The sequence below is a fragment of the Solea solea genome, chromosome 6, assembly GCF_958295425.1.
Source record: "Solea solea chromosome 6, fSolSol10.1, whole genome shotgun sequence".
Classification (NCBI taxonomy): domain Eukaryota; kingdom Metazoa; phylum Chordata; class Actinopteri; order Pleuronectiformes; family Soleidae; genus Solea; species Solea solea.
The window spans coordinates 2972175-2997083 of NC_081139.1; the positions used below are offsets into that span (position 1 = coordinate 2972175).

At 42.2% G+C, this 24909-nt stretch overlaps 3 protein-coding genes across 6 annotated transcripts; 2 read left to right on the forward strand and 1 right to left on the reverse strand.

The window, feature by feature from the left end:
• The first annotated feature begins 214 nt into the window (after positions 1 to 214).
• c6h1orf159 (chromosome 6 C1orf159 homolog) lies at positions 215 to 6181 on the forward strand. The gene is made up of 9 exons (XM_058632841.1): positions 215 to 388; positions 1841 to 1922; positions 2008 to 2092; positions 2234 to 2329; positions 2422 to 2478; positions 2736 to 2870; positions 3353 to 3378; positions 3547 to 3571; positions 3844 to 6181. The coding sequence occupies exons 2-9, from the start codon at positions 1851 to 1853 to the stop codon at positions 3939 to 3941; spliced, it is 594 nt and encodes a 197-aa protein (XP_058488824.1). The 5' UTR covers positions 215 to 388; positions 1841 to 1850; the 3' UTR covers positions 3942 to 6181.
• Positions 6182 to 7957: 1776 nt separating this feature from the next.
• LOC131460528 (PPARGC1 and ESRR induced regulator, muscle 1) lies at positions 7958 to 12838 on the forward strand. Its single transcript, XM_058631119.1, has 4 exons — positions 7958 to 8374; positions 8780 to 11461; positions 11562 to 11678; positions 12396 to 12838. Exons 2-4 carry the CDS (start codon positions 8812 to 8814, stop codon positions 12479 to 12481), a joined length of 2853 nt encoding a protein of 950 aa, XP_058487102.1. The 5' UTR covers positions 7958 to 8374; positions 8780 to 8811; the 3' UTR covers positions 12482 to 12838.
• Positions 12839 to 13649: 811 nt separating this feature from the next.
• Positions 13650 to 24818, reverse strand: rereb (arginine-glutamic acid dipeptide (RE) repeats b). 4 transcript variants are annotated; one of them, XM_058631980.1, is made up of 17 exons: positions 24642 to 24818; positions 23006 to 23054; positions 22244 to 22368; positions 21792 to 21891; positions 21607 to 21705; positions 21178 to 21258; positions 20907 to 21060; positions 20695 to 20781; positions 20395 to 20588; positions 20071 to 20229; positions 19422 to 19523; positions 18187 to 19334; positions 17567 to 17771; positions 16785 to 17487; positions 16004 to 16141; positions 15727 to 15901; positions 13650 to 14700 (listed from the first exon to the last, which is right to left on the reverse strand). In XM_058631980.1, the coding sequence occupies exons 1-17, from the start codon at positions 24665 to 24667 to the stop codon at positions 14667 to 14669; spliced, it is 3579 nt and encodes a 1192-aa protein (XP_058487963.1). In that variant the 5' UTR covers positions 24668 to 24818; the 3' UTR covers positions 13650 to 14666. The 4 variants fall into 4 exon arrangements, with proteins under 4 accessions (XP_058487963.1, XP_058487962.1, XP_058487964.1 ...); XM_058631979.1 differs by having other exon boundaries at positions 20071 to 20232; XM_058631981.1 differs by having other exon boundaries at positions 15721 to 15901; positions 20071 to 20232.
• Positions 24819 to 24909: the final 91 nt, after the last annotated feature.

The window sequence follows — 24909 nt, forward strand, 5'->3', positions numbered from 1 at the left end:
CTCAGGTAAAATGTTATCAAAAATAATGGTACTTTTACTACTACAAGTAGTCAACTACTACAAAATGCCAAAGTTACCAAAAAGGCCAACCACAAATATATTTAATACATCAAAAAGGTGTAACAACTAGGACACAGCAACCTGCAGTATTCATGGAGCATTTTATTGTGAAAATCATACCCGGAAGTGCATATACTAAATGAGATATCAGTGATCTGCAGGATTATAATCTGTGTGTGGGCTGCATCAGTGCGTCCATGACAAATCATTCAACACATACCAGTGACTGTGGGTCGATAAATCAGCGGAGGACGGGACCTGACGTGGACTGAGCCTCATTCAGAGGAGTTTGTTCAGGCCAAACGCCTGCTGCTGCTGGTTTGTCTCCGTGAGTTAACTTTTTGTGTTTCTGCGCTCGCGAGCGTGTGCGTGTGTGCCCAGTCTGTGGTTGTGTGTACGCGGAGCCGATAATGTACGGGAGATTTAGACAGATTAAGCAAATCTATCACTCTAACACTGACAGGGTTATTTTAGCGCCGCTCCATTTATTCACTGTGGAACTTCCTGGTGACAGGTGCTAACTGCTAGCTAAACCTCTCCTTTACTGTTGTGTTATGATTGTGTCTCGACGCTCATGTCAAAGATGCGCCTTCAAAAAAAAAGTGACGTTAACACACCTAGAGTACAAAAATGTGTTCATAAAAAATTAAGGTATAAAAATTGTAGAATTTTTTTTCATGATGCACCTTCATTTTATGGATTTATGGACTAAGAAAACACAATTAATTAATTATTTTCAATATACTTCATGCAAACTGGATTCTTTTTGGTTTGGTTATTGCAGCCTGGTATATGTGAAAGATTATCAGAAACATTTGTTTATATCAGGGGTGTCAACTTTTTTTAGCGAGGGCCAGATTGGATGATGTGAAGATTTATGGGGGCCCAGAACTTCTTTTTTAAACAGTAACATTTACATTAGAGCTGAAACAGTTATTCTAATTAATCGATTACTAAATTAATCGTCAACTAATTTGATAATCTGTGAATCGGTTTGAAGCTTTTTTCATGATTAAAACAAGATTTCTGATTGTTTCAGCTATTTTCTGGTTTCTTTGCTCCATGTTACAAATAAATGATTAAAAACTGAATAATATGGTTTGTGGACAAAACAAGACATTTGATGTGTTTGACAAACATTGATCAACATTTTTTAAAGTTATCTGACATTTTATGGACCAAACAATTACTTGATTAATCGATTATGAAAGTAATCCTTCGTTGCTTAGTTACAGTTTCTTTCTTTCTTATCGGAGTCAAATAACATAATATGACATGAGTGCATATATCTGTCTGTCAGGTGGGTAGAGGGGTTTTCGAACCCTGGCCATAAATACATTATAAAACCAAAGCTGTGGGCTGTAGAAAATCTCACTGGGCCAGACTTTGGACATGCCTGGTTTATATGCATTTTTTTTGTTTGTTTTTTTGCAATGTCATATTTCATAAAATACTCACGTCAACACACCTAGAGAACCAAAGTGATATAAACGTCAGTCCTCGTCATACATATCAAACATTAATGACATTTTTTAAGTTTTTGACCCATAAATTGCCACATTTTTGTTGTGATGCATCAAAAATGGTGATTCGAATGGGTTTCAATTAGGGATGGGAATCGATATTGGTCCGATACTAATCAAAATCACTGGATCAGGTGATGGAACACCTGTCCACAGCTGTCTCAGGGCTTCTGAGGAAGTAAAAGGACAGATTTATCATTTGTTATCGCAACAGTCACTTTGTGATTAGTACCAAAGAAGTCTTGTTTTATCTCCAGGGGCTGGAACATGGCTCTGTCATTCCTTCTGGTTTTGGCTGCCACCGTGATCCTCATCAGACCTGAGACGCCTGTAACTAAGGTAATACACATGATTCACATGTTAGTCAAAGGCAAAGGTGTGCGTTGTCTTCGGGTCACACTGATTCATGCTGCTCTGTTCACAGGCCTTACATCAGAACTCAGTGGAGTGCTGTGGCGATAAAGTGAAAGTGAACAATTCGTGTTCGAACGACACTCACTGTGAACCAGGTAAACTGGATGTTTTTGGTAACTTGCCACCGTCGGAGAGCCGAGGATGTTTGTAATATGCAGAAAGTCACAAAGTGCTACCTAGTGTTTTCACTATTCATAAACATTTTCTCCTTTGTCAAATATTTTCTGATTCTTCAGGCTGTTTTGTGCGCGTCCTCGAGAACAGCAACACTGTGTGCATATTCTGTGACTCGGCGTCCGTGGACCTGGAGAATATCACAGTCTGCACCTACAGTAGGAACTCTTGCCGTTTCAGATAAATGAAAATCTTACTGTTTTGGGGAGTTGTGCTCTCTTTAATTTGCACTTTTCTGTCCATGTTATAGACTACACAGTGGAGCGGAAGAATCACACCACTGTCACCACTGTCATTCCTAAAATTGGTAAGATATATCGACAGTCATTAAGTGATCAAGTGTTATTTCAGCGTTATTTTTGTGGTGTATAACATTTCTTAACTGTAATTGTGTCTGCGTCAATTCAAAAAAGTATGACAATTAGATTTTCCATTAAGTGGTTAACTTGAAATGCAGGAGAAACAGAACAAAATACTGCTGATGAGTGAGTGTCTGCAGCACTCAGTAACTCAGGTTTTTCCTCCCACTCTGTTCCCTGTTTTATCTTTATTGTATTTGAACAGGAGGGCCAGGAGTGGCAGCCTCTCTGCTTCTAGGAACACTGTTGATCAGCCTGTTCCTGATCCTGTCTGTCGCCTCCTTCTTCTACCTCAAACGCTCCAACCGACTCCCAGGCATCTTCTACCGCCGCAACAAAGGTAGACGCTGGAACATGACCTTAAAGTATGGTCATCTAACCTTAAAACGTATATAATGCAGCATGTTTACATGCACAGATTAATCAGACTAAGGCCTTAGTCTGACTAAGACAGGCAATCGGACAACTTGCCGAGTCTGAGTATACATCTGTACGTGTTAATCGTTACACAAATTAGACACCGCAATATGATCCGGGAGAGCTTCTGGGTCAAAGACCAACTCCAGTCCGACTAAGAGTACACATGCAGGAGCAATCAGCATATGAATCGCATCGTCCAAGTATGTTAGTCCGACTAATACTAGCCTGATTTTAGTCGGACTGACGTGTTTACATGACATTAAGAAAACCGAATTATAGTCTTTTAACATGCATGTAAACGCGTGTTAAAACGAAACGTAAACGAGTGTTATTGCGTTGCCTTTGTGATATTTTAGGTTAATTATTCTCAAATGTAACTTGTGTGTATGTGTGTTTTTACAGCCTTTATTTTCCAACCAAGCGAGACAGTAAGTTCCTTTTATTGTTTGCACATCACTAGTCACACACTATAGCACTGTAGAGACTTAGTGTCAATTTGTTATTGTAACCTCAGCAATGTTTCCCAGCATTACAAAGACATTATTTACAACTGGTTGTGCCTTCAGGGATACTTAAATTCCTTTTTCTCCTCCTAGGCTGTCATGATTCCCTCCTCATCAGGTAAGATGACTACACTCTCTGATCTTGTCAAACAAGTTATACTGTTATGTTAGGTTGTTGAGTAATGCAAACCAGACAAAACATCACCTGGGACTATTGAGCAATGCTGGTGAGACGGGCTCACAAGTCACAAATCGTGATCACGGGTGTAAGATCTGTTCTTGAAATCACAAAACATGATAAATCATAGCCGGGAAGATGCTTTGACCACTTCTACTTCTAGTTCTCACTGATTACGACATTTTTCTTGTGTTTGTGTCTTTCTCTTCAAGCGAGAAAAACAAGATATGTCAGAAGGGAGCGCCCCTCTGCAAAATCCACAGTGAACAGTGGCACGATACCAACGACGGCCACCACTCTTAACGTGTAGGAGGGGGGGCGGCGGCGGTGTTGGTGCAGGTTACAGAGAACGCTCAGGAAGGATGTTAGATTTTCTTTTACCAAATGTGTGGGAAAGACTCGTCCAGAGTTTGCCAAATGTAAGTAACTGTTGGCAGAGCGTCTTACTGACGTGACCTTTTGACTTTGCCATATTTTCCTTGAAATGAAGCAGACGCAGAAACTAAAACTGCTAAAAAAAAAAGTAGATTCAATAGTTCCTCAAACGTTTAGACAACGCAGGTTGGGTTTTTATTTGCCGCCCACTCATGCAGCGCTGTCATAAACAATCTATCACTCACGTCTTCGATCATAAGTCACTGCAAAATATGTCTCTTTAATGTATAATTTAACAGCCAAGAGGTAGCAGTGAAGTTTGAAACCTTCCTCAGGCCCTCATGAAAACTATGACTAGCCACTTAGCTTAGCATTAAGACTGCAAACTACTACAGCTCACAATAAACAAGTCATTACTATGTAAAATAAAACATTTCACTATCTTACAAGGAATTATGTGACAAACTTATTTACTAAACAAACATACAGTGTAGTTTTTAAAATGGTGCAAGAGAAGGCAGGGGAATAGTAGTTTTCCCCTTATTTTCAGTCAGTATGCTAAGCTAATGTCACGTGGCTGCAGCACCGTTTTTAACAGACAGACTCTTACCAGTGCTCTCATCATGGTTTAAATGGTTTGTAGAAATGTGAGCTTTTTATTGCAGAGCAGCCATTTTGTCAGGTGTTTCTTATCACATTAACGACGGCTCTGTTTAAGTCTTTTTTTTAAGGATTTAAACCAGATTCTCTGATTTTTCAGCTTCTTGAATGTGAGTATTTTCGGGTTTTTCTTGCTCCATGGAACAAAGAAATCATTCAAACTGAGTCGTTTTAGTTTGTGGACAAAACGAGGCGTTTGAGAACATCATTATTATCAAGTTTGACAAAGAATTATCAACATTTTATGGACTAAACAATTACTGGTATAATCGAGAAAATAATAGCCAGATTAAGGGTTATGAAAATAATAATAATTCACTCTGAAAGTGAGCAAGATAAATGGAACTCAGCCATGATTCATTGTGTTTTCCTGCTGTCACCTTTCAAAATGGCTGCTGTTTAGACTCATTTAGTCAGTGACAAGGTTAAACAACAGTGACTTCTTATTTTGGATGATTGTTTTTTTTTTTTCATTTCAAAAACTTCCGATTTATTTTTTTATTTCCATTTGTTTATATTTATTTGCGTTTTGCACCAGTGCACTGAATTTTAAGCCAACAGAATAAATTGTGTCTCTAATAGATTTAATTAGAATTCCTCTGGTGGACCAGGAACATTATTGTAGCTGCTGTATTGAACGATTGTATGATTGACTTTGTATTTTTTTATCGTCACTGCTATTTTACTATTTTTGTGAGCTCAAGCAAAGTGAATGTATTTCACATAATAATAACCCGTGTAACAACTCGCGCATTGCAAATTATATTGCATTATTTATTACATTCCATAGCAGAAAAATCTATTTGTTTTAATGAGATCCTATTAAAAATACAGAAAAAGTTAAGTTTAACTCCTTTAATGCTTTAAATTGACACTTTATTTGTCCAATGTCATCCGAAAATGTTAGACCTTCCTTTAAATGGGTCTGAGATTGTTTAGTTGTATAAGTGGCGACATGTTTTTCGTTGCACTGTGAATATTACTTGACTACTGTTACCTTTTGCCAAAAGAAAGTGGCTTGTACTGTGTGCCATTACTGTGATTTCTGTGCCATTACTGAGCTTTAAATGCAGCTAAAAGGGAACATTTAGTCATGACGTGATGAATAATCAGGTGTTTAAATTATATCTAGTGGCCTTTACTGTGCACAATTTGAATCCAAGGCTAGTTATCCAAGATTTATTTGCTGCATGGTATTTTATTATATATAGATATGTTTTTATATCTCGACAAACCTGAAGTTGTATCAAGTAATTTCCACTCTCAGTATATGTGAAGCAGTCTTAACGTGCCAGATACAAGGCAGCCAGCTGTCATCCCATAAATACTCTTCTTCTTTTTGCTTTGTCTTTAGTGTTATACAAATAACCATAAGCTGAATACATGTATATATTGTTTTATACAAGATGATGTGTTGTTTTTGTAATCATGTATATCTTCTAATTTTTCGGTGCGATGAAGAACGTTCTGAAGATGTTTGAGTTGTTTGAAGAAATAAAGCTCCTTTCCACTGTTTCCATGTGTGCAGTTATATGAACATTATGCTTTTGTATTCACTGATGTAGACTTAAAGGAATCCTTCACTTGGTCCTGTTGGCGTAACTGTTAGCAAAGATGGCGGACACTGTTTACATTCTGGGATTGAGGTCCCGCCCCCCTACGCGTGGGTCTAAAAAGTGCAGAAATGGCGTTGCAGTTTCAAGCCTCAGTGTCACTGGTGGGCACGTAACAAAAAAGAATGAAGATATAAGATATAGATATATAGAAATACAAAGCTAAATGCAAATCAGTGAAGGATTGCTTTAACTTGATATGCAGTGCATTTGAACTAAGATGTCTCTGTGTTGAACTAAGGTAAATATTTATGTGAAAGTGTCATTTCAGCTGAGGACTTGTGTAAAAATATGTACTAAAAATATTTAATTTTAAAAAGAAAATCTCAGTTTCTTTGTTTTTGTTGACAGGACTCTGAAAAAAAGCAAAAATGCATAAATCTTTGGTGAAAAAACCCTTAAAACTGAATTTTAATAACATTTTACGTTTATACTTTAAGAGTTCAAAAACACTTTATTGTTAAAATGATGAAATTACATTCAAATACCTAAAAACAAAAGTACTTGCGCGACAGTAGCTCAGTGGTAAGAGCGAGTCGTCTTTCAACTAGAAGGCTCCGCGAGTCTACATGCTGATGTGTCCTTGGGCCGCGCCGGCAGTGTGTAAGTGGTCATCAAGACTAGAAAAGCACTGTACTGTACATGTACAGTAAATGCAAAACCATTTACCATAGAAGAATTTAAGATTGTCACTTAAAATATTGTTTTTTGTTGCTTCTATTCAACAAAAACATACAATCTGCCAAGATCCAGAACTAGCCATCCATCCATCTTCTACCGCTTTATCCTCCACGGGTCGCAGGGGCCGCTGTGCCAATCTCAGCTGACATAGGGCAATAGGCGGGGTCACACCCTGGACAGTTTGCTATTCACACCTACGGTCAATTCTGAGTGACCAATTTACCTAATCCCAATCCAGAACTAAACCGATTAAAAGCAAAAAAAATATCTGTGCTGCCACTGGCCTTTTAAATGACTCTCTGTGATTTTATTTGTTAGATTATTTATTGTTATTGTTTGGTTTGAATGCATTTGGTTCCTGATGACTGTCCACTAAAGGTCCCGCCCCCCACCCCAGGATAAGAGATACTGAACCTTAACCCTTCTGTGCCACGGGTGCACCCATGGTAATTTGCCCGTGGGAATAATACACATCTCCTTATATGGACATCCTGGGGGTGTGTGTTCATAGGTCACATATTCAGGCTTTAAGAAATGTAGGGGGGGTTTGTCTTCTTGTTACATTACATTACATTACATTACATGTCATTTAGCAGACGCTTTTATCCAAAGCGACTTACAATAAGTGCATTTAAACATTTGGGTACATTTGTTGTCAGAGTTTTTTCTTTTCTCTTTGTTCATAAAAACGAGCCAAGTGAACTTTGAACTGTGATGTATTTCCAAATCTCACAAATTCAATTGGATTTAAAACATTTTTGAGTACCTTTTGCTCAGGTGTGTTTATATAGTTGGTGAAAATTAATCTTTTTTTTCATCAGATTAGATTCATAAAAAAAAAAAGGATATAAGACACTCTATATTGCAGATTTTTATAGCCTCTGTATATGTTTAAACATAAAGGAAAAAAGCTCAGGGTTAATTTATTTATTTTAGTATTCTTGGCAGTAAAATCGATCATATTCAAGTCTAATAGTGGAAGTGATTATTGATCTTACCTCTGATGAATGAATGAATGGAAGGGTATTTTTGGTCGCTGAAATGTCACACCTCTGCTCACGCAGTGACGGACGTTTGCAGCAGCAGATCCATGTGACTGCTAACACTATTAATAACAGCTGACCACCAGGGCCCCAGTCTGACATACACAACACAAGGACAGAAGCACACACCAGAGCCCCAAATGTTCCTGCAGGGAGAAAACACTGGCACCTTCCAAGAGGACGTCTTGTCCCTCTGCGACAGGTAGGTCGCCGTTTGCTGAACATGAACACATTTAAACACTAACAGATTTGAAGTCACTTCAACAAAGCAGAATAACCTTCAATGACACCGAGTGAGAGCAGCTGGAAGAATTTGATAACAACGTCCTCTGAGTGACCCTAATGACTGCACGACGGAATGAGTGATTTATGTAAGTGGGATTTTCAATAAATTGATATTTTTGTGTTTATTATGTGCCTTTTAAGTTTCATTACACATGAGTATACTGATAATAAAGATATTTCTGCTGCTGTGTCACATTTGACCATTTTACAAAAGTGTGTTTGTAAAGATGATACAGTAAGTTGAGCCCTGACATTGGCTGGGACCTTAAATATCAGGTCATGTGACCTGATATTTAGAGGGCATGGAGTACTCTAGTTTCTGTGTCATGGACCTTGTTTACTTTCTGCTCAGTTGTTCGTGCTGACAGACGACTACATGTAAAGTTAAGCTTCCAGCAGATGCATATGCTCTATATTTAACTTCCATTGTGTTCATTTAAATATAACTTGAGTGCCTAATTGTGCCATGTTGTTGTATCTTCTTGTTCCAGATTGAAGAGTTTGTGAAGTATCAAAAAAAAAAATGGACGATTTAGACCACAGCATGCACATCGCAGAGTTCGACTGGAGCAGCTTTTACGATGAAAGTGAAGAGTGCGTTTCGCTGCAGCCGGCGCTCGCCTGCCCCGACGACCTCAGCGATTCAGACGACTCTCTGAACTCCAGTTCCGTCTCCGGCAGCAGCCAGCAGGACACGCAGCAGAACGCTGAGGTGGACAGTGATGTAACAGAGAGCAACTCTGCAGGATGTAACTGCATAGAGTCCTTGCTGAAGCTGGATGAGAGCGGTGCACAAGTGACAGGTGTCTGTCCAGTGGAGTGTCCAGCAGGAAATACCCTTGGCACAAAGGAGGCCCATTGGAAGAATGTAGAGGAAGTCACAGAGGAGAGAAGTGACAACACGAACACACTGCAACCTGACACATTATGTGCCGAGTGTTCAGAAGCTTCCATAACCCGTGACAATGTGCAACTAGAAAATGCCAAATATGAGCCAAATCCACTAAATGTCAAGGAGCCACACACAACAGAGGGAGCTGTGAGTGACAGTGGAAGTCATGTCCCTGCAAGAGCAGAGAAGGAGCGCTGGTTTGTGACAGTGGATTACACTCCTGTGCGGCCGCGGGCACGAGCCCCCACCGTGAAAAAAAAACGCAGGCAAAAAAAAACTTGTAAAATCAGTCACACTCGCTGCCACAGGCAAGAAAAGTCCCCAGAATTAGAAGAAGAAGAAGAAGAAACTGCAGGAGGGAGAGACGCAGAGTCAAATCGAGATTTGAGTCGCACCTCAGGATGGGGTCAGAGTGCCGACACAAATCCTGAGAAGGATTCATGTGAGGAAGACACTGTGTCGGAAAACTCGGTTCATTTCTCTAAAGAAAACTTTTTTGAGGCACCGGCGGACAAAAATATACCCAAACCGGGCCGATCGGCATCCACTACAACATCACACGACACATCTACATCCAAAGCCCTCTCTCGGGCGGAGAGTGCTGAGTCAGACGAGTTCTCGTCCATTCACAGTTATGACTCTGAAAGCTATTTGACTGCTGCTGAGTCAGCAGAGGAAGCTCAGCATCTTCTCACAGGAGAAAGTCTTCAACCTGTGGATGTGATGCAACTGCAGAGCTCCGTGTCTCTGCCGAGTGAGAGACAAATGCACTCTTTTCACAGCGATCTCTCCCACAATGTGGCAGCTGTCAACCGTGACAGTAATGAATGCACAGTGGACGCTCGTCGTGCCCTGACATTTCCATCTGCCGGACAAAGAGCCAACGAAATGCCAGACGACAACTCCACGTGTGACATCAACACACACGGTGTGGGGCCCCGTGTGCGGTCAGACGCACCGGGGGTCCAAAAACACGATATTAATCCCGTACCATGTGGTAGCTCCTCGGGGGATCAGCTCAGTCCTGTTCCTGATTTAATTGTAACACCGTGTCCTGTGGCCGACAGCCCCGAAACATACGCTGAAGCCGCGGGCCGCGCTCGGCCCGTGTTTGCCATTTCTGCCTTTTGGAACGAAATGGAAAAAGTGACCATAAATGACATTTTACAGCTGAGGATGAGCAGAGACACGCCTCCCAGAGGAACAGACCCAACCGTGACAGAAAACGTTGACGAGATAAGACACAGTCCTCTGGTTGACCGCGGCCTCGTGGAACTGTCCGACACGGCCGATTCCGACTATTTCACACAGCCTGACGAGTCGAAGCCAGAGCGCTTTTCCACCTCTGACTTTGAGGAGGAGGAGGAGGAGGACTGGCAGTTTGTTGGCACCAGTGGGAACTCCACTCCCGACCCTCTGGGCAAAAGCCAAGAAAGAACCAGCGACTCTTCCCTGTTATCTTACGAAGAGGAGGACGAGTCCACGAGCTCTGAAGGAACGCAGACGCCCGTGCCTTTGGAGAACTTTGCATGTTTTGAGGGTCAGGGTCTTGCTTGGCCGGGGCAGATGACAAAAAGCAAAAGTATGCACAACGTACAAGCGCTCATCAAAGAGGATGTGACTGACACCTTTGGTAACGATGAGAGCACGGTCCTGAGAGACAAGAACTGCCCGGAAACATTAGCACCAGCGCTGTTCCTCTCCAGATATGACACTGATGTACTGGACGAACATTTCCCAGAAGTGTTTGAATACTTTTTCACAGAAGATAAAACAAATAATAACGAGTCTGGGTGTATCACCGTTTATAATCCAGATGAACTCTCCGTAGCTCCCGTCTTTGATTACAGTCTCTGTCCACTGAGGGATGACGTTCCTCCACTCTCTTTCCTCCTCGATTCTCTCTGTAGTGACGGCAAACCCATCCCCATCTTCTCCTGCTGTCCTCCGACCATCAGAGAAATCACGCTCCCAAAACCGGACTATGTTTTCCTGAGGACAGAGGAGGAGGGGGTGGTGGCAGACGACTTCTCTCCAATCAGAGTCGTGTCTTGCTCTTTCGTCCAGGCCGATCAGTGCGGGACACGTGCAGCAGCTGCAGGTGGATCTTACAGCTGGAAAACCGCTTTGAACATGAGGGAGATCGGCCTCCGTGGCAGGGGAAGCATCTGGGGGAGAACGTCTGGCACCTGGATGTTTCCACCAGACAGTGAAAAGCTAGAGGGAAAAGTCTTGGCCTTGACGGTGCAGCCGAGCATACTGGAAACTAAAAAGACAGCAAGTAAGAAGCCAGAGCTCATCACGTTCAAGAGAGGCAAAAAAAAAAGCAATCATCATATAACGCAGAACTAAAGTTAAACTCTTTTTTGTGTCTCTTATAGGACAAGAAGGCATCTTCTCGACACTGAAGCAGTCAGACATGTGTTTGGTCTGCATTGCCTTTGCCTCCTGGGTCCTGAGATCTTCCGACCCAGAGAACGCCGACACCTGGAAAGCAGGTAAAATAAAAAACCTCAGGCATTAAGAGATGCTGTTCGGTGCTTCCTCAGGTGCAGCCACACTTCACCAATGAATGAAATAAATCAGTATTTTACATATTACCAGAAAAATCCTACAAATATGTGAGAAATACAATTATTAAAGGTTGTGAAAACCTTCTGTATTTTCCCCAGTCAACCTTTGAGGATCTAATAAAGACAATTAGCTGTCATTTTACATCATGTTCTTAACACTTTCTTTGTTCTATTTCAATGTATTAATAATTTAATCTGGTGATGGATAATCAAATAACTTTTTCATGAAGTTAGCAATCAATTCCAAATTAAATAAAGAGAGCAGCTCGAAGCTTTTCTTTATTATGTAGATTTCTTATCTTATTGCAGGAGTTTGTCTATTAACAAAAATACAATTAGCACAATGTATATGTGAAAACAGTTTAATATAAACTAAAGACAAATACTTAGTGTGGTGCAGTTTATTTCGTTTGATTTCAGGGATTAATCAGAATAAAAAAATAAAATAACTCATGATTGATGCCTGTAATTAGTAGATAATCTAAAAAGTTAATAGGAAATAACAGATTAAATATTTGTCTTTTATCCGTGTCCTCAGTAGGACGTAGCAGTTAGTGTCAGGCTGTCAGAAACCTTAGACTGTATAACACTCTGTCGCTCTGTATATCTTGTGACATTAACCTCGCCTGTAATCCCGTTCAGCTCTGCTGGCAAACGTGAGCGCGCTGTCGGCAATCCAGTATCTGCGACACTATGTGAAGAGGAGACCTCGTCAAGACGATCCCTGACATTTTACTGCACGCGACAAGAGAAGCCATTCCCAAAGCTGTTTCACCTGGGTCCATCTATGCACTGTATGTACAGAATATATACATATTATATATATACTCTTAGCTTCTGAGTTACAATAAAACCATGTTCAGGGAGAAGTTACTGATTTTTCCAGCCTTAGACTAGCTGGATAGTCTTTTTAAGTCATATGCAAGAATTTTAAATCCCAATGATGCCTTTGTTAAGTATAAATGAAGAAATCATCTACGGTAATAAATGCAGTAGACGTATTGCAGGTGATTAAACTGTGTTTTTGTGGGACTTAACTCTGACTTTGGTTAAACCGATGTTCAGAGGACCATTACATCTGCAAAGAAGCTGTTGTGCCTCGTTATGACATGGATGTGTATGTTAAACAGCTGCAGTCACACCGTAATAGTAGCTTGTATGAAAGAAAGTCCTGAGGTCTGGATTGTTTTTATATGTAAGAAAAGATAGAGACACAACTTTCACAGTCGTTAGCGATTTTGTAAAGACTTGAGTTCACACGAACTGACAGATTTCAGCTGATTTATTTATTATGACGCCTGGAAGACTGGGGATCACACATTTTACGACTGCGTCTCATGATGGATCACAGACTACGTGATTTGTCAAACCAACTGAACTCTCACGTCGTCTTCGTCTACTGACGCCATTTCCTGTGTCTTTTTTTCATTGGCTGTTGGCGACATGTGTTTGCAGTTGGGTGGGTAATCAGTACACTAGAGCTGAAACAATTACCCGATTAACCGACTATTAATTGATTACTAAATGAATCCAACTGTCCCCAACTAGTCCTGACTGGTGCAGACTCGTGAGTCGTGGGTAAAATTGGGCAAAAGAATATTGTAGTGTGTCCCCAGCTTAAGGAAGGTCCCCAGTTTCTGTCAGTGTCACTGTTAAATAATGGCGTAAACATGTTCGGATAATTATTAACACAACTGATATTTCTTGTGACACAAAAAACTGCCACATACACAATGTTTTTCCATGTATTCCACTATGATTCTGTTTTGCTGTAATTAGCAATTATTAATGCAATAAACCACAAATATATCACTTTCGTCTGTGTCTAATTTTAATGGGTGTTTTTATACCAAAGGGAGTTTTCTTTCCTCCACACAGAAGACACACAAAAAAAAGTGTCACTGCAGAAATATTTATTGAAATAAATATGCAATGGATACATTTTCTTATTATATCACATAAATACTGAATTGGGGAGGCAGTTCTTCTTTAAAAATTACATTAAAATCTCAAGGACTTCATTTCTCCAATCCAGTTATTTTCATCAAAGTTAAGTAAATACACTGTTGTAATAAAACTTTTTTTAGTGACAGATCGTGGTCCAATTAATAGTTACAGTATCTCACATTATAACACTCTATAATGCTTTAGCTTATGGTTTACTGCTAAACGGTTGAATCGGGGGGGGGGGGTCGAGTGTTTACATCTACTGCTATATTTATAGTACTCATTTATATAGAATATAATGAACATGTGGTATTTACAATCTCTAAAATGAGCGAATAAAAGCTTCGGTTATACTGTGAAAAGATATCTTGATAAATAAAACTTTTAGGATTTAGACAAATATTTAGCAGATTTAAGAGTAAAACCAATCCCTACTATTACTTTCAGAGTCGAGTCTAAACACCACAATGCAACTTACTACTCTAGTTTGGTGAAAACTAAGACTGAGTCATGCTAGGTTATTCAAACACTGATTCAAATGTCATTCTGTACAGGGAAATCACCTCAAAAATCATTATAGAGACGAGTATAATTTGAACTTAAACTCCAAAGTCAGTCTGTTTTCATATCCTTTATAGGAGTTGTCGTAACTCAAATAACTGCATATCAAATAGTTGTACAGTTCCACAGAGAAAATCTGCGACTTAATCTCATACTAATAAGATTGTGTTCATTATTTTGATAATAAAAGTAGTATAAATTCTTAAGCGATATGAAAATCTCAGACGGACTTTGACAGTCCCATTAAGTGCTGAACGAGGAACGCGCGCAAAGGTCCACAAAGTGTTCTCTAAAATATATTAAAACATAAAAAATGACACACAAATATTCTCTTACAGTCTCCAAAGGTACACAGTATTGTATTGGCTATAAGTGTAAGGTTTTAGGGCATGCACCACCTGACACTCAAGATGGCTTGTCACCTTCTTTCTTCAGACGGCTTCAGGAAAAACAGGAAACAGAAACATGAGTAAGGGTTCTTTAGACGGTTATCACACAGTTTACATGACAATTAAAAAGTGAAGTAGTAGTAGAGTAATGGGCCCTTTGCACAGCAGCCATTTTGACCAGGAAAAGCACAGGTGATGACATTAAAGAGTAACTAAACTGGTCTGAGGCTAACTCCGCCCAGTGCCTGAAAATCAACAAAAAGTGGGCAGGGAGTTATCAGTGAGTGGGGAGGGGAAGGAGGGGATGCTATCGAGTGATAGCAAGTGCAAATCATAGCAGTGGCAACTAGCAGTGAGCTGTGGCATTTCTGGTGGCAGCTTAGAGACGCAGCTCTCAGCGTGACACTTCTTACGTCTTACGTCCACACACTTCTGCACGCCTGGAACAGCTGGAGTCACAAGACAAGATTTTTTTTTTGGGGGGGGGTACTTCTCACACAGAAATACGCTGTAAACGGAGCAGTATTTATACCGGCCGAGTAAACAGGAGCACGCTGAGCTTGCAAGGATTTCTTTCTGTGATGTAGTAAAGTGAAATACGATGTGGCGTCAACACGGGATGTTTTATTCTGATAAGTAAACCGGATGTTTCATTTTCCACCTTCCTCTCCCACTTGTGCTTAATTCCGCTGACTTTATGTGGCTCTGCTGCAGCATCCGCCAGAAATACAAGTGCTGCGAATCCACTGCGACCCCCCCATATATTGTGGGTGTGGCCAGAGGCGGATGGTTGGTGACTGGGAGTGTGACAAGGCGGTGGTTTAGGTTTGGTTACTCTCAGTCAGGACACTGTGACAGTGTACCAGCATGCACCTTGAAACCGAGGAAGCGAATTGGAACTCAGCCATCATTCATTATTAGATTATTTACACCTGTGAGTGTCCTATTGTGACCTGTTCACATGGCTGCTGTGCATTCCACACGCTACGACAATCATAAAACATGTGTCCATGCAACTAAAACACAAGCTACTACCGGAAAAATTGTTGAATTTATGCGAGGAAACACACATTCACCTGTAGTAATCTTCTTGGCTTGGCATCGGGCCTCCATGCAAGTGATGTCCATGCAGCCACTGCTGCTCCATAGCCATCCTCTGCAGTTCTGCAGACTGAGCATGCATTGCTTGGAGCTGGTGAGCAGCAGACATCTGAGGAATCGGGCCCTGCAGCTCTCGTGGATATGCAGCCCCTATGGATGGCACCAGAAATAATTTTAAAAAAACAACCATAAAAGAACATTCAAAAAAGTTAAGACTCTAGTAAAAGAGCTGTAACTGAGGGCATTACAAACCAAACAATGGGTGCCGCAGCATTTCGTGATCATGAGGGAGATCATTGAGTAAAGGGTTGGGGATTGGACCACCAGGGAAAGGAAATCGGGCCAAACGTGGTCCATTTGACAGAGGGTCCAGAGGATGAGGACCTGAACCTGCATGAAAGAAAGAAAGAAATAAGACACACATTAAAGGTACAGGGAACTTCCCACCAATATTAGCACTTTGACACTAGCCAGCACCGGCACGGTATCCTTTCAGGCTCTAGATCTGGTTGAACCAGCTCTGGAACTTAAGGTCATCAACAGCAATCATTGCTCAATGCACAACTTGAGCCAAAGTAAACATGAAAGTGACAACACGGCAGATCACAATGAGCTTCTGCAAGCTTTTCTTCTGTTAATTCATAAAAGTGCGTATGTTTATCCTTCCGAGACACACGAGTGGTGGCTAGCAGCGCTGCCTTGCAGCAAAACGACCCAGGATCACAATCCGGTCTGAATGAGGGCCTTTCTGCATGGAGTTTTCTACGTTCTTCTCCGGTTACTTTGAGTGAATGTTTGTTTTTCTCTGTGCGTTAGCCCTGCGATGGACTGGTGACCTGTCCCTCACGTGGAGGATAAAGTAAAGTAGACAATGAATGAATGAATGTTGTCCTTCCTTCTTTCTCTCATCTACAGCTCATACTGACACACCCACAAACTGAAAAACGGAGTAATTTTGTGTGAAAGTGTTTTTAGTACAATTCTGCCGACTGCTTAACTAATGTGAAGAAAAACCAAAAACCAAAAACCTCACCTTGACCAAGGGGGTCCTGTTGGTGCAGATGGAGGTGCGAGTGAATGTGAGAGTGCTGGTGATGATGCGGCGTCACGTTAAGCATCTGCAGCCTAACAGCAGGGTCAGTTGCTACAGAGGCCATCCTTTCTGCATGGAGCCGCTCTGCGGTGAGTCGCTCGGCGTAACTCAGCTCCGGGCGCAGCTGGGGTCCTGCTAGCACCATCCTCTCCCGCTCAAGGTGGTTCAGCCCGGGATGAAAGGGGGCGAAGTGATGGGGAGGCCCGGGTATATGGGGAAGAGCCAGTGCGCCATGTCGAGCAAAGTGCTCCATGGGATTGGCTGAAGGATGTAAGGTCTCCATGTCTGGGGGTTTGACCTCAAAGCCTGGTTTCATTCTCTCGCGGAGCTCCCTCTCTCTGAGGTTCCTCAGCTCACGCTCTCGCAGACTGGGCTCTGCGCTGTACAAGCCGGGCATGTGGTAGGCCAGCAGGGGGTCACCTGGGCTCAGGGACACGTAAAACGGATGGTTGCGGTTGTTGGGCGACATCACGTGTGGTCGAGCATATTCACTCAGGGTGCGCAGAGCTGGTGTGTCCGGGCCGATATAAGGCTGCACAGCAGCGACGGTGGTGGGCGGCTGCTCAAAGGAGGGCCGTCCATGACCATGAGCCGCCATCTGTGCCTCACTCATGCGACCGTCATGGGAGGAGTTGCTGGCTCTCTGTTCGATCAAGACAGTGCGTTAGATAATTCCACATGATTTGTGCGACGATAAATGAAAAGGAAGGAAGTGAACTCACGGCATTTCTGTCCGACTCTCGTTCCCGCTCTCTCTCCCTCTCTTTCTCCCTTTCACGGTCTTGCCGCGCACCGAGCTCGGCCTCTCTCCTCGACTTTTCGACAACCTCTTCCCGTTTCTTGGCCAACTTGGACGACGAGAGTGGAGTGAAGAACAGGTCGGTTCGGGCGCAAGAGTTGTAACCACGATCCAAGTGTTTGATGAACCTGAAGGAAAAACCAAGTTATTAGTATGACTGACAAATGTCACATATACTGAATGGCACAGCACATGTGAAGCATAAAGATAGAAACATGAGATGAAAACTAAAGATGCCATTTTGTGTTCGTCCATGACCTTTATTTACACTTTGATAAATATGAAGCCTGCTGAGATCAGAGGTTTTCAATGCAGATGGTGATGAAAACATGACATTCCAAACTGGTTCTCATTAGATTTCACTTCCTAATAAGTTAGTTACTATAAGTGACATGACCTTGTATGAATAGGAAAATTATTAATTTAACCAAATCAAGCCTATAAAGTAGAATGTGTGGCATTAAATGCTTTCATAGCAGAACCTAGGTTGATGTCAAAACCTTCCAGGTTGTTAAAGATATGTCCTAAGAAATAATCACATACCGTGCAGACTGGCTGGCATGGCTTGCCATGTTCACAATGACGGGCTCTGGCGACGGGCTCCGAGGTGGAGAAGGTGGACTTTGCACCTCTTCTACCTCATCCAGTGGTTCTTCTTTTATCTGAATATGTGCAAGTGGTCCCCCCACTGTGCTGCTCGGTAAGGAGGGACGGGAAGGAGGAAGGAGGGACGACTGGAGGCTTGGGACTGGGCCGGCAGCTGCGGATGTGACGGGGTTGAGAGGGTGTGAAGCTGCAGAAGGTGGGTGAGAGCAAGCTATGCTCTTTCCAGGGTGGGTTTGCACCTGAGCGATCACTGGAAGCTGGGTTGCATGTGACTGCACCGACAAGGGCTGCTGCATGAGCTGAAGAGGGGGAGGTGGAGCACCTGGAGGGTGCTGGTTGGGCAGAGAAGTGAGGGGTTTCAGAGCGGGTGGAGGCGGCAGGTTAGAGGGCATGTGGGGGAAAGGAGAAGCAGACTGGTGTGGTAGCTGTTTGTGGGAAGGTGGAATTGGAGTTGTGGGAGGAGGCTTGATTTGTGGGCCAGTCAGAGGAGGCTGAGGGAGCTGTGACTCCCGAAAGAAGGGTGACGGCCGCTGGGGTGCCTGAGGTGATAGGCTTTGTGATTGCAGAGGCTGTGCCAAGTTGAGAGAAGGTGGGACTTGGAATGGTGAAAAAAGAGGTGCATCCTGACCCAACACTGACGGCAGAGGAGGCGGACCAGGAAGAGGGTGAGAGCCAGGCTGTGGTCGGATGTTTTGAGCCCCTGTGGCAAGTGACTGACTGGCAGCCGGCTGAGGAGGGTCTGGAGAAGTGGGAGGGGGGCTTTGTGCGGGATCAGCAGAAGAGGTGCTGCGAGGTGGTGGAGCAGCAATGACAGGTCCCTGAGAGGGTAGGGCTTGCGAGACAGGCGTGTCCACCAACACCGCAGAGGGGGCAACAGGCTCTGACGGTACAGCAGTCGGCTGGGCTGATGAGTCAGAGTCGCTCTCGTTGCCCTGCTGAGGGCTGGGAATGCTGGGAGAGGAGCTGCGGTTATCCTGATCAATGTCTTTGGTGTCACTACTGCCATCATCCTGAGCGCTGCGGCTTTCTGAGGAGCTTTCCTCCTCTACCTCAGCCTCTCCCTCTGACCGGGATCCCTGTGGATCCTGGAAAAATAAACACATCTCATGCTAAAACTTAAAACTTTGGACTTTTACAAATGATATCTGACACATCTGAGTGTCTCCTCTCACCTGTGTCTTCAGCCTCTTGGGCGTAACCTTTTCAGGCTCCAGAGCAAGACTCTCCCGTACACGTTTCGTCGTCTTTGGTAATGCTGCCTCCTCTTTTATCCTCTGTTGACACAGCATGGTATTTACACAGCATGGTTAATTACTGACAGAAGACAGTGATGATGACTGATCGTCAACATGCATTTACAGTATTTCTGCAACACACTGTTCAAGTTCAAACTGATCTATGATCCCAAATAACCCAGTAAACAACATCAAATACTTGCTTTGTGATGGACAGTCTGATCTAGTTTGGACTGATTTTTCTCACAAAATACATTTGCAGCTGTAACTTAAAGTCTCTTAAAAATCCAAAATTAGAATATGAGATATTGTTTCATGACAGTGAATGCAAAAACACAATGTTGCTCCTACCCACAAAAGTGTTTATATATCAAACTTTACACCCTGTAATTTGTCAGGTTGTTATGCTGATGTTGGCATCGGTTCAGCTGCAGCTGTCGCCACAGAGTCAGGACCTTTGTTTCAAGGCATCTTTGTTCAAAATGTGCAAACAAACGGCCTCATTCACGGGACAGCGGGTCTCAAGTGACGGCGCAGATTTACTGGATGTATATTTATGTAGATGAAATGTGTAGATTGTGTTTACCCTGCTTGTCCTCTTTGTGGCCTCATTCTTATTGTCTATGGACGATGACCTCAGGGAGCTGGAAGTCACTCCGCTGGGGGACGGCTGGTTACTGGACTGCTGATCCTCACTGGTGGGGGAACCAGTCAGCCGCCTGTGGCCGCTTCTTAAAGATGAAAGCTGCTTTGATGAACAAGCACAAGTTGATTATTTTAAAATACAGGAAGAAAAACATGCTTGCCAGTACCATAGTATAAAAGACTGCCATTCTGTTGTTGTTTAAAATCTGATTATTTCTACAAAACAAAGCAACAATCAGTGCCGATGATGAAGACAATGGCTTACAGTTGCTCTGCTCCGCCGTGTCCTCATGCCATGCTTGCTGTTCACCTCCTCTTCCTCTTTAACAGGTTTAAACATGAACGTGCCTGTGGATTTCGAAGTTGGTGGCAGACATCCATGCTTTCTCTCATATGCACGGCATGCCGTGCACAGCAAAGGGTTATTATCCTTTCCCCCCTCGTGCCAGTCTTTTGAACCTGTTAGATAAATGTGTCTTTAGATGCAAGTTTAATAAAACAGCTGATGAAATTTCCCTGGTATTACATTGAATCTGATCATTCAAAAATGCAGACTTGTACTCACTTGTTGTACCACAGTGGCTACACGTCTTAACGTCCTGTTCGCTGTCTTCACTATCAAGATCATCCTCACTGGCGGAACTCACATCCACTGCAAACGAAACAGTTTATGAAGATTAAGACCATGTGCAACACGTCTCTTGATCCCCACTACAACTCCCCTGCACTGAGTGTTAACAGCAACATATTCCTGAAGAACACAGAGAGGGTGCTCACCTGAATAATTACGCGACGGTGTGTTTACTGAAGCTGCCGCAGAGCGAGTCTTTGCCTTACGAGAGGACGGCTCTCGGCGTTGCTGTCGATAAGCTCTCGTTCCTGCAGCCTCAGGAGTTTTCTTCCAGTGGTAATAGAACGAGATCAAGTCTCCCTGAATTAAAAAAAGGGTTAGTAAGAACATATTAGGCTTCTGACCAACAATATGGCAGCCATGAATCAATGCATGCATTACAAATGTATTTGTACACAAAGCAAAGTTTTCAATTACAGTCTTTTTGCTGGGTAGATAGTCTTTTCGGATCCGAAAGAAGTTCTTTCCATATTGTCTCAGGCCTTTGATGAAATGTTTCTGTAGAGAAAGAGAAGGGGGAAATGGTGGTTATAATTATATTACATAAAATACATAGCCATAATCAACCATTTCACAAACCTAATGCAACAAATATTCTGCTCCCATAAACACAAACAGACCAGATATTTACAGACTGTACTCAGGTGAAGCATTTATGTGAAATGTAAGGTAAGGTGTTTGGTTTGTGCTGGATTTTATGTTTTTCTTTTTCCGTTATCCGATCCAGTGATTAGTGCCTGTAGTCAACTCATAATAATACTGATTACTTACGCTTCTTGCAGTGTTTAACATGTTAGTTACATAGCACAGCTTCCCAAAACTTAAAAAAAAAAAAAGGTGTCTCACCACATCACACTCCGACCAGCATTTCTCAATCAGCTTCGGCAGAGGCTTCTTAACCAAACGCTGGAGAGCTTTTGCTGCGTCGTAATGACTTGAATGGAGCTGGAATTGAGATTTGCAAGGTAATATTCTCTCGTTATTTCAATTAACTGTCAATTTATAGTTATAGTTTGAGTGGTGATCCGCACCATGTTGAGAGCGTTGAGTGTAGTGTCATCACGGGAGGCTGCTAAACATCCGTCCTCTGTGGATCCGCCGTCACACATCCCTGCAAACGCTGCCATGCTCCTTGAAAAAAATTAGTAAATCACTTCTGATGTCAGAGAAAACTGATATTGAAAGTGTTTATATATACACATATACACATATATATATATATATATATATATATATATATATATATACATATATATATATATATATATATATATATAAATGTGCTCCAGCTTGCAACCACACAGGCACTGCACAGCCAGACCAAACCTGGTTTTGTTTCCCCATTTGTGACTGGCTGTGTCAGTTTACAGCACTGCAATAAGACGTTACATAAAAACAATCACTCAATCAAGAGTGTGTCCAGCAAGTACAAAAAAAACAATAAGTAATAATGACAGTAATTTAAGAGTGCGTAGACACTGACCTTGCAGCTCGGAGGTACATAAGGAGGTCACAGTCATTGACTCCAGGTGTCCACATGAGCTCCTCCCTCTCCGTCTGTGTCTGTAAACCAGGAGAAGGCCGGGGCTGCAACTCCGGAAGCTTGGCCTGAGAGATGGAGAGATGGTAACTAACACTGACACTTCCTCAGTTCGCAGCAATTATGTGCCCTATTTACATTTACTGTACGCATAGTACAGAAAAAACGATCACATCATTGTTTGCATAAGATATCACAAAACAACAAATTGGCTGTTTTGCTTTGCTTGCCTTAAAATAATGTATTTTACAATGTGTGGTCATGTATTTAATGCATAATAAAAAATGTTACAAAGAAACTAAGATCTTGCTGGTATGTGGCACCGACAAATATATATATATATCTGTGAAACATCTAACACATAAACAAGTATTACACAAGAGCTACAACTCAATACACCCGTCAAACCACAGAGATATGCAACCTTTTTTTAAGAAAGCAAATATTGTTGTCACTATAAATCGGGATTGCAGATCGTGCAGTTTTTACTTTCAAGGCAAATAATAAATTAGATTGATTTTTATGAAGAAACAATGTCCGTGACAGCCCTACACTTAATAGACACAAAGTTAATTTGTTTACCCACAGATTGAGGTTTTTGAGATATTTCCTTACCCAAATAAAGCAAAACATCCACGTACATGTAAATGTCACTTTGAGATATATACATTTTTGAGAAATATCACAGTTCTTAATAAGGTTTACCTGATGACTTGGTCCCACTCGTATCTCACCCTGTGTGCTGTTCAGGCTCCTAAAAAAATATATATATTAAAAAAAACTGAAACATTTTCATCATGTGCAATGAATTTAAAATCAGGGAAGAGCAAAGTCAAATACAATCACACAGTTAAAGTCATCTGTCAACTACAGGCTAATTATTGCTATTGATTGTGTACACAGACTGTTGTCAGAGCAGACTTCCTCCCACTTAGGAATGAGACAATTTTATCACATTTATGCAATGAAAAGCACCCACAATAAATTGATCGTGGTGAAATTCTATTATTGGGAGAATCATGAATTGAGAAAATGTATGTTTTCTGATAACGGCTTACAGTCCTTTTTGAAGTGCCACAAGGCTGAGGCCAAAGATGTTCCAGTGATTTCAGGACATTGTGACCCACTCTGAATAAAGGGCCGCTCTGCATGGAGTTTGCATGTTCTCCCCATGTGCGCATTGGTTTTCTCCAGGTTCTCCCACAGTCCAAAATCATGCAATATGGGGATTAGGTAAAATGGGACCGTAGGTGTGAGTGGATGGTTGTTTGTCCCTCTATGTGTCTCTGTGATGGACTGACAATCTGTTCAGGGTGTACCACCCACCTATCACCCTATGTCAGCTGAGATTGGCCCAGTGTGAACCTCATGTGGAGAATAAAGTGGCAGAAAATGGACGGATGGATAGAAAATGAAATTGGTAACATGTTATTATGAAAAATTGCAACTTCTTGCAACACTTTTTGGTAATGACAACCTTAGTTAAAACATATTTCTGCATATTTTCTGAAAGCTTGCAGATACATCTTGCCATATTGTCTTTGTAACCAAATCAAATAATGGACAGAAGGCTGAGTGCTTTTAACACTGGGCCATTGAAGCGAAGCATAATATCGCGAATCACGATTAATTTCGTCAGATGAATCGTGACGGGAAATATCGTGACATGCCCACTCCCACTGCACGGTGCTTTCAGCAGCCCCCCAACATCCCGCCCCTCTGTCACTGTGAACCAATCTCAACTGTAAACTGCAACATTTCCTTATATTACATGAATGAAATCCGACGCTAGCCACCGCCAATGGCTGTCAATCAATCATTCTGGAGCGGATAATTTTCACGGTCATCCTTACGCCAAGAGTGAGGAAGCTGGAGACACGATGACAGCAGCCGAACGACTGCTTCACGTTAGTTAAACCCAACAAAAACATGCAGTCATTAATAAACACCAGCGTTAGCATGCACGGAGTGTCGTTGACACTCGCACACACACATACAGTGATTAAGCACCCGCACATTCAACCATGCAAACGTCTAATCTACGCCTCCATAGTTATCGGTGAAAGCTGCAGCCCCAGCGTTCGGCTGCAAATAAAAACTGTTAATTACTAAAAACAACCGAGCACAAAACCCTTTTCTAAGAAGCGCTGCTGGTTGCTAACGAGACCGTGACAGTACGTTGTTATTTGGCTAGCTCGTTAGCCAAGACAAGAACTTCGCGACCACTAACACTCCGCGACTATTTCCTCACAAAAGTAGCACCGCGAAAAAAACACTACACGGCACATTTAACACCCAACCAAGTAAAGTGTGAACGTTCACGGTTAGTTAATCAAGTTACCTCCGCGGACTGAACAGGTCGTCCATGTTGATGGGTGTCTGAATGTGGCTTGTTGACACTACGCAGCGCAGTGGGCGATACACACAAACTATGCGAATCCCCTATTACATGGCTATTCAAAATGGAGGCGGTGTAGTGGAGGGAGTCAGTGTAATGTGTGTGTGTGTGTGTGTGTGTGTGTTTTCTCTTCCTTTCCAGTGCAATGACCTCAGCAGCCACAGCTCAGCCTTCAAAGTTGTCTGGGTGTACATAACTGAGCATGTGCCGC

Bases quoted from the DNA above. Each gene is read 5' to 3' on its own strand.
- LOC131460528 (XM_058631119.1), top strand. From the start codon at position 8,812: ATGGACGATTTAGACCACAGCATGCACATCGCAGAGTTCGACTGGAGC. The intron at 11,462-11,561 runs GTAAGAAGCCAG...TGTCTCTTATAG, and splicing joins GGAAACTAAAAAGACAGCAA to GACAAGAAGGCATCTTCTCG. The intron at 11,679-12,395 runs GTAAAATAAAAA...AATCCCGTTCAG, and splicing joins CGCCGACACCTGGAAAGCAG to CTCTGCTGGCAAACGTGAGC.
- c6h1orf159 (XM_058632841.1), top strand. From the start codon at position 1,851: ATGGCTCTGTCATTCCTTCTGGTTTTGGCTGCCACCGTGATCCTCATC. The intron at 2,093-2,233 runs GTAAACTGGATG...CTGATTCTTCAG, and splicing joins CGACACTCACTGTGAACCAG to GCTGTTTTGTGCGCGTCCTC. The intron at 2,330-2,421 runs GTAGGAACTCTT...TCCATGTTATAG, and splicing joins TATCACAGTCTGCACCTACA to ACTACACAGTGGAGCGGAAG.
- rereb (XM_058631979.1), bottom strand. From the start codon at position 24,667: ATGGACGACCTGTTCAGTCCGCGGAG. The intron at 23,055-24,641 runs GTAACTTGATTA...ATATTTTTTTAG, and splicing joins GACCTGTTCAGTCCGCGGAG to GAGCCTGAACAGCACACAGG. The intron at 21,892-22,243 runs GTCAGTGTCTAC...ATTTTTTTCAAG, and splicing joins ATGTACCTCCGAGCTGCAAG to GAGCATGGCAGCGTTTGCAG.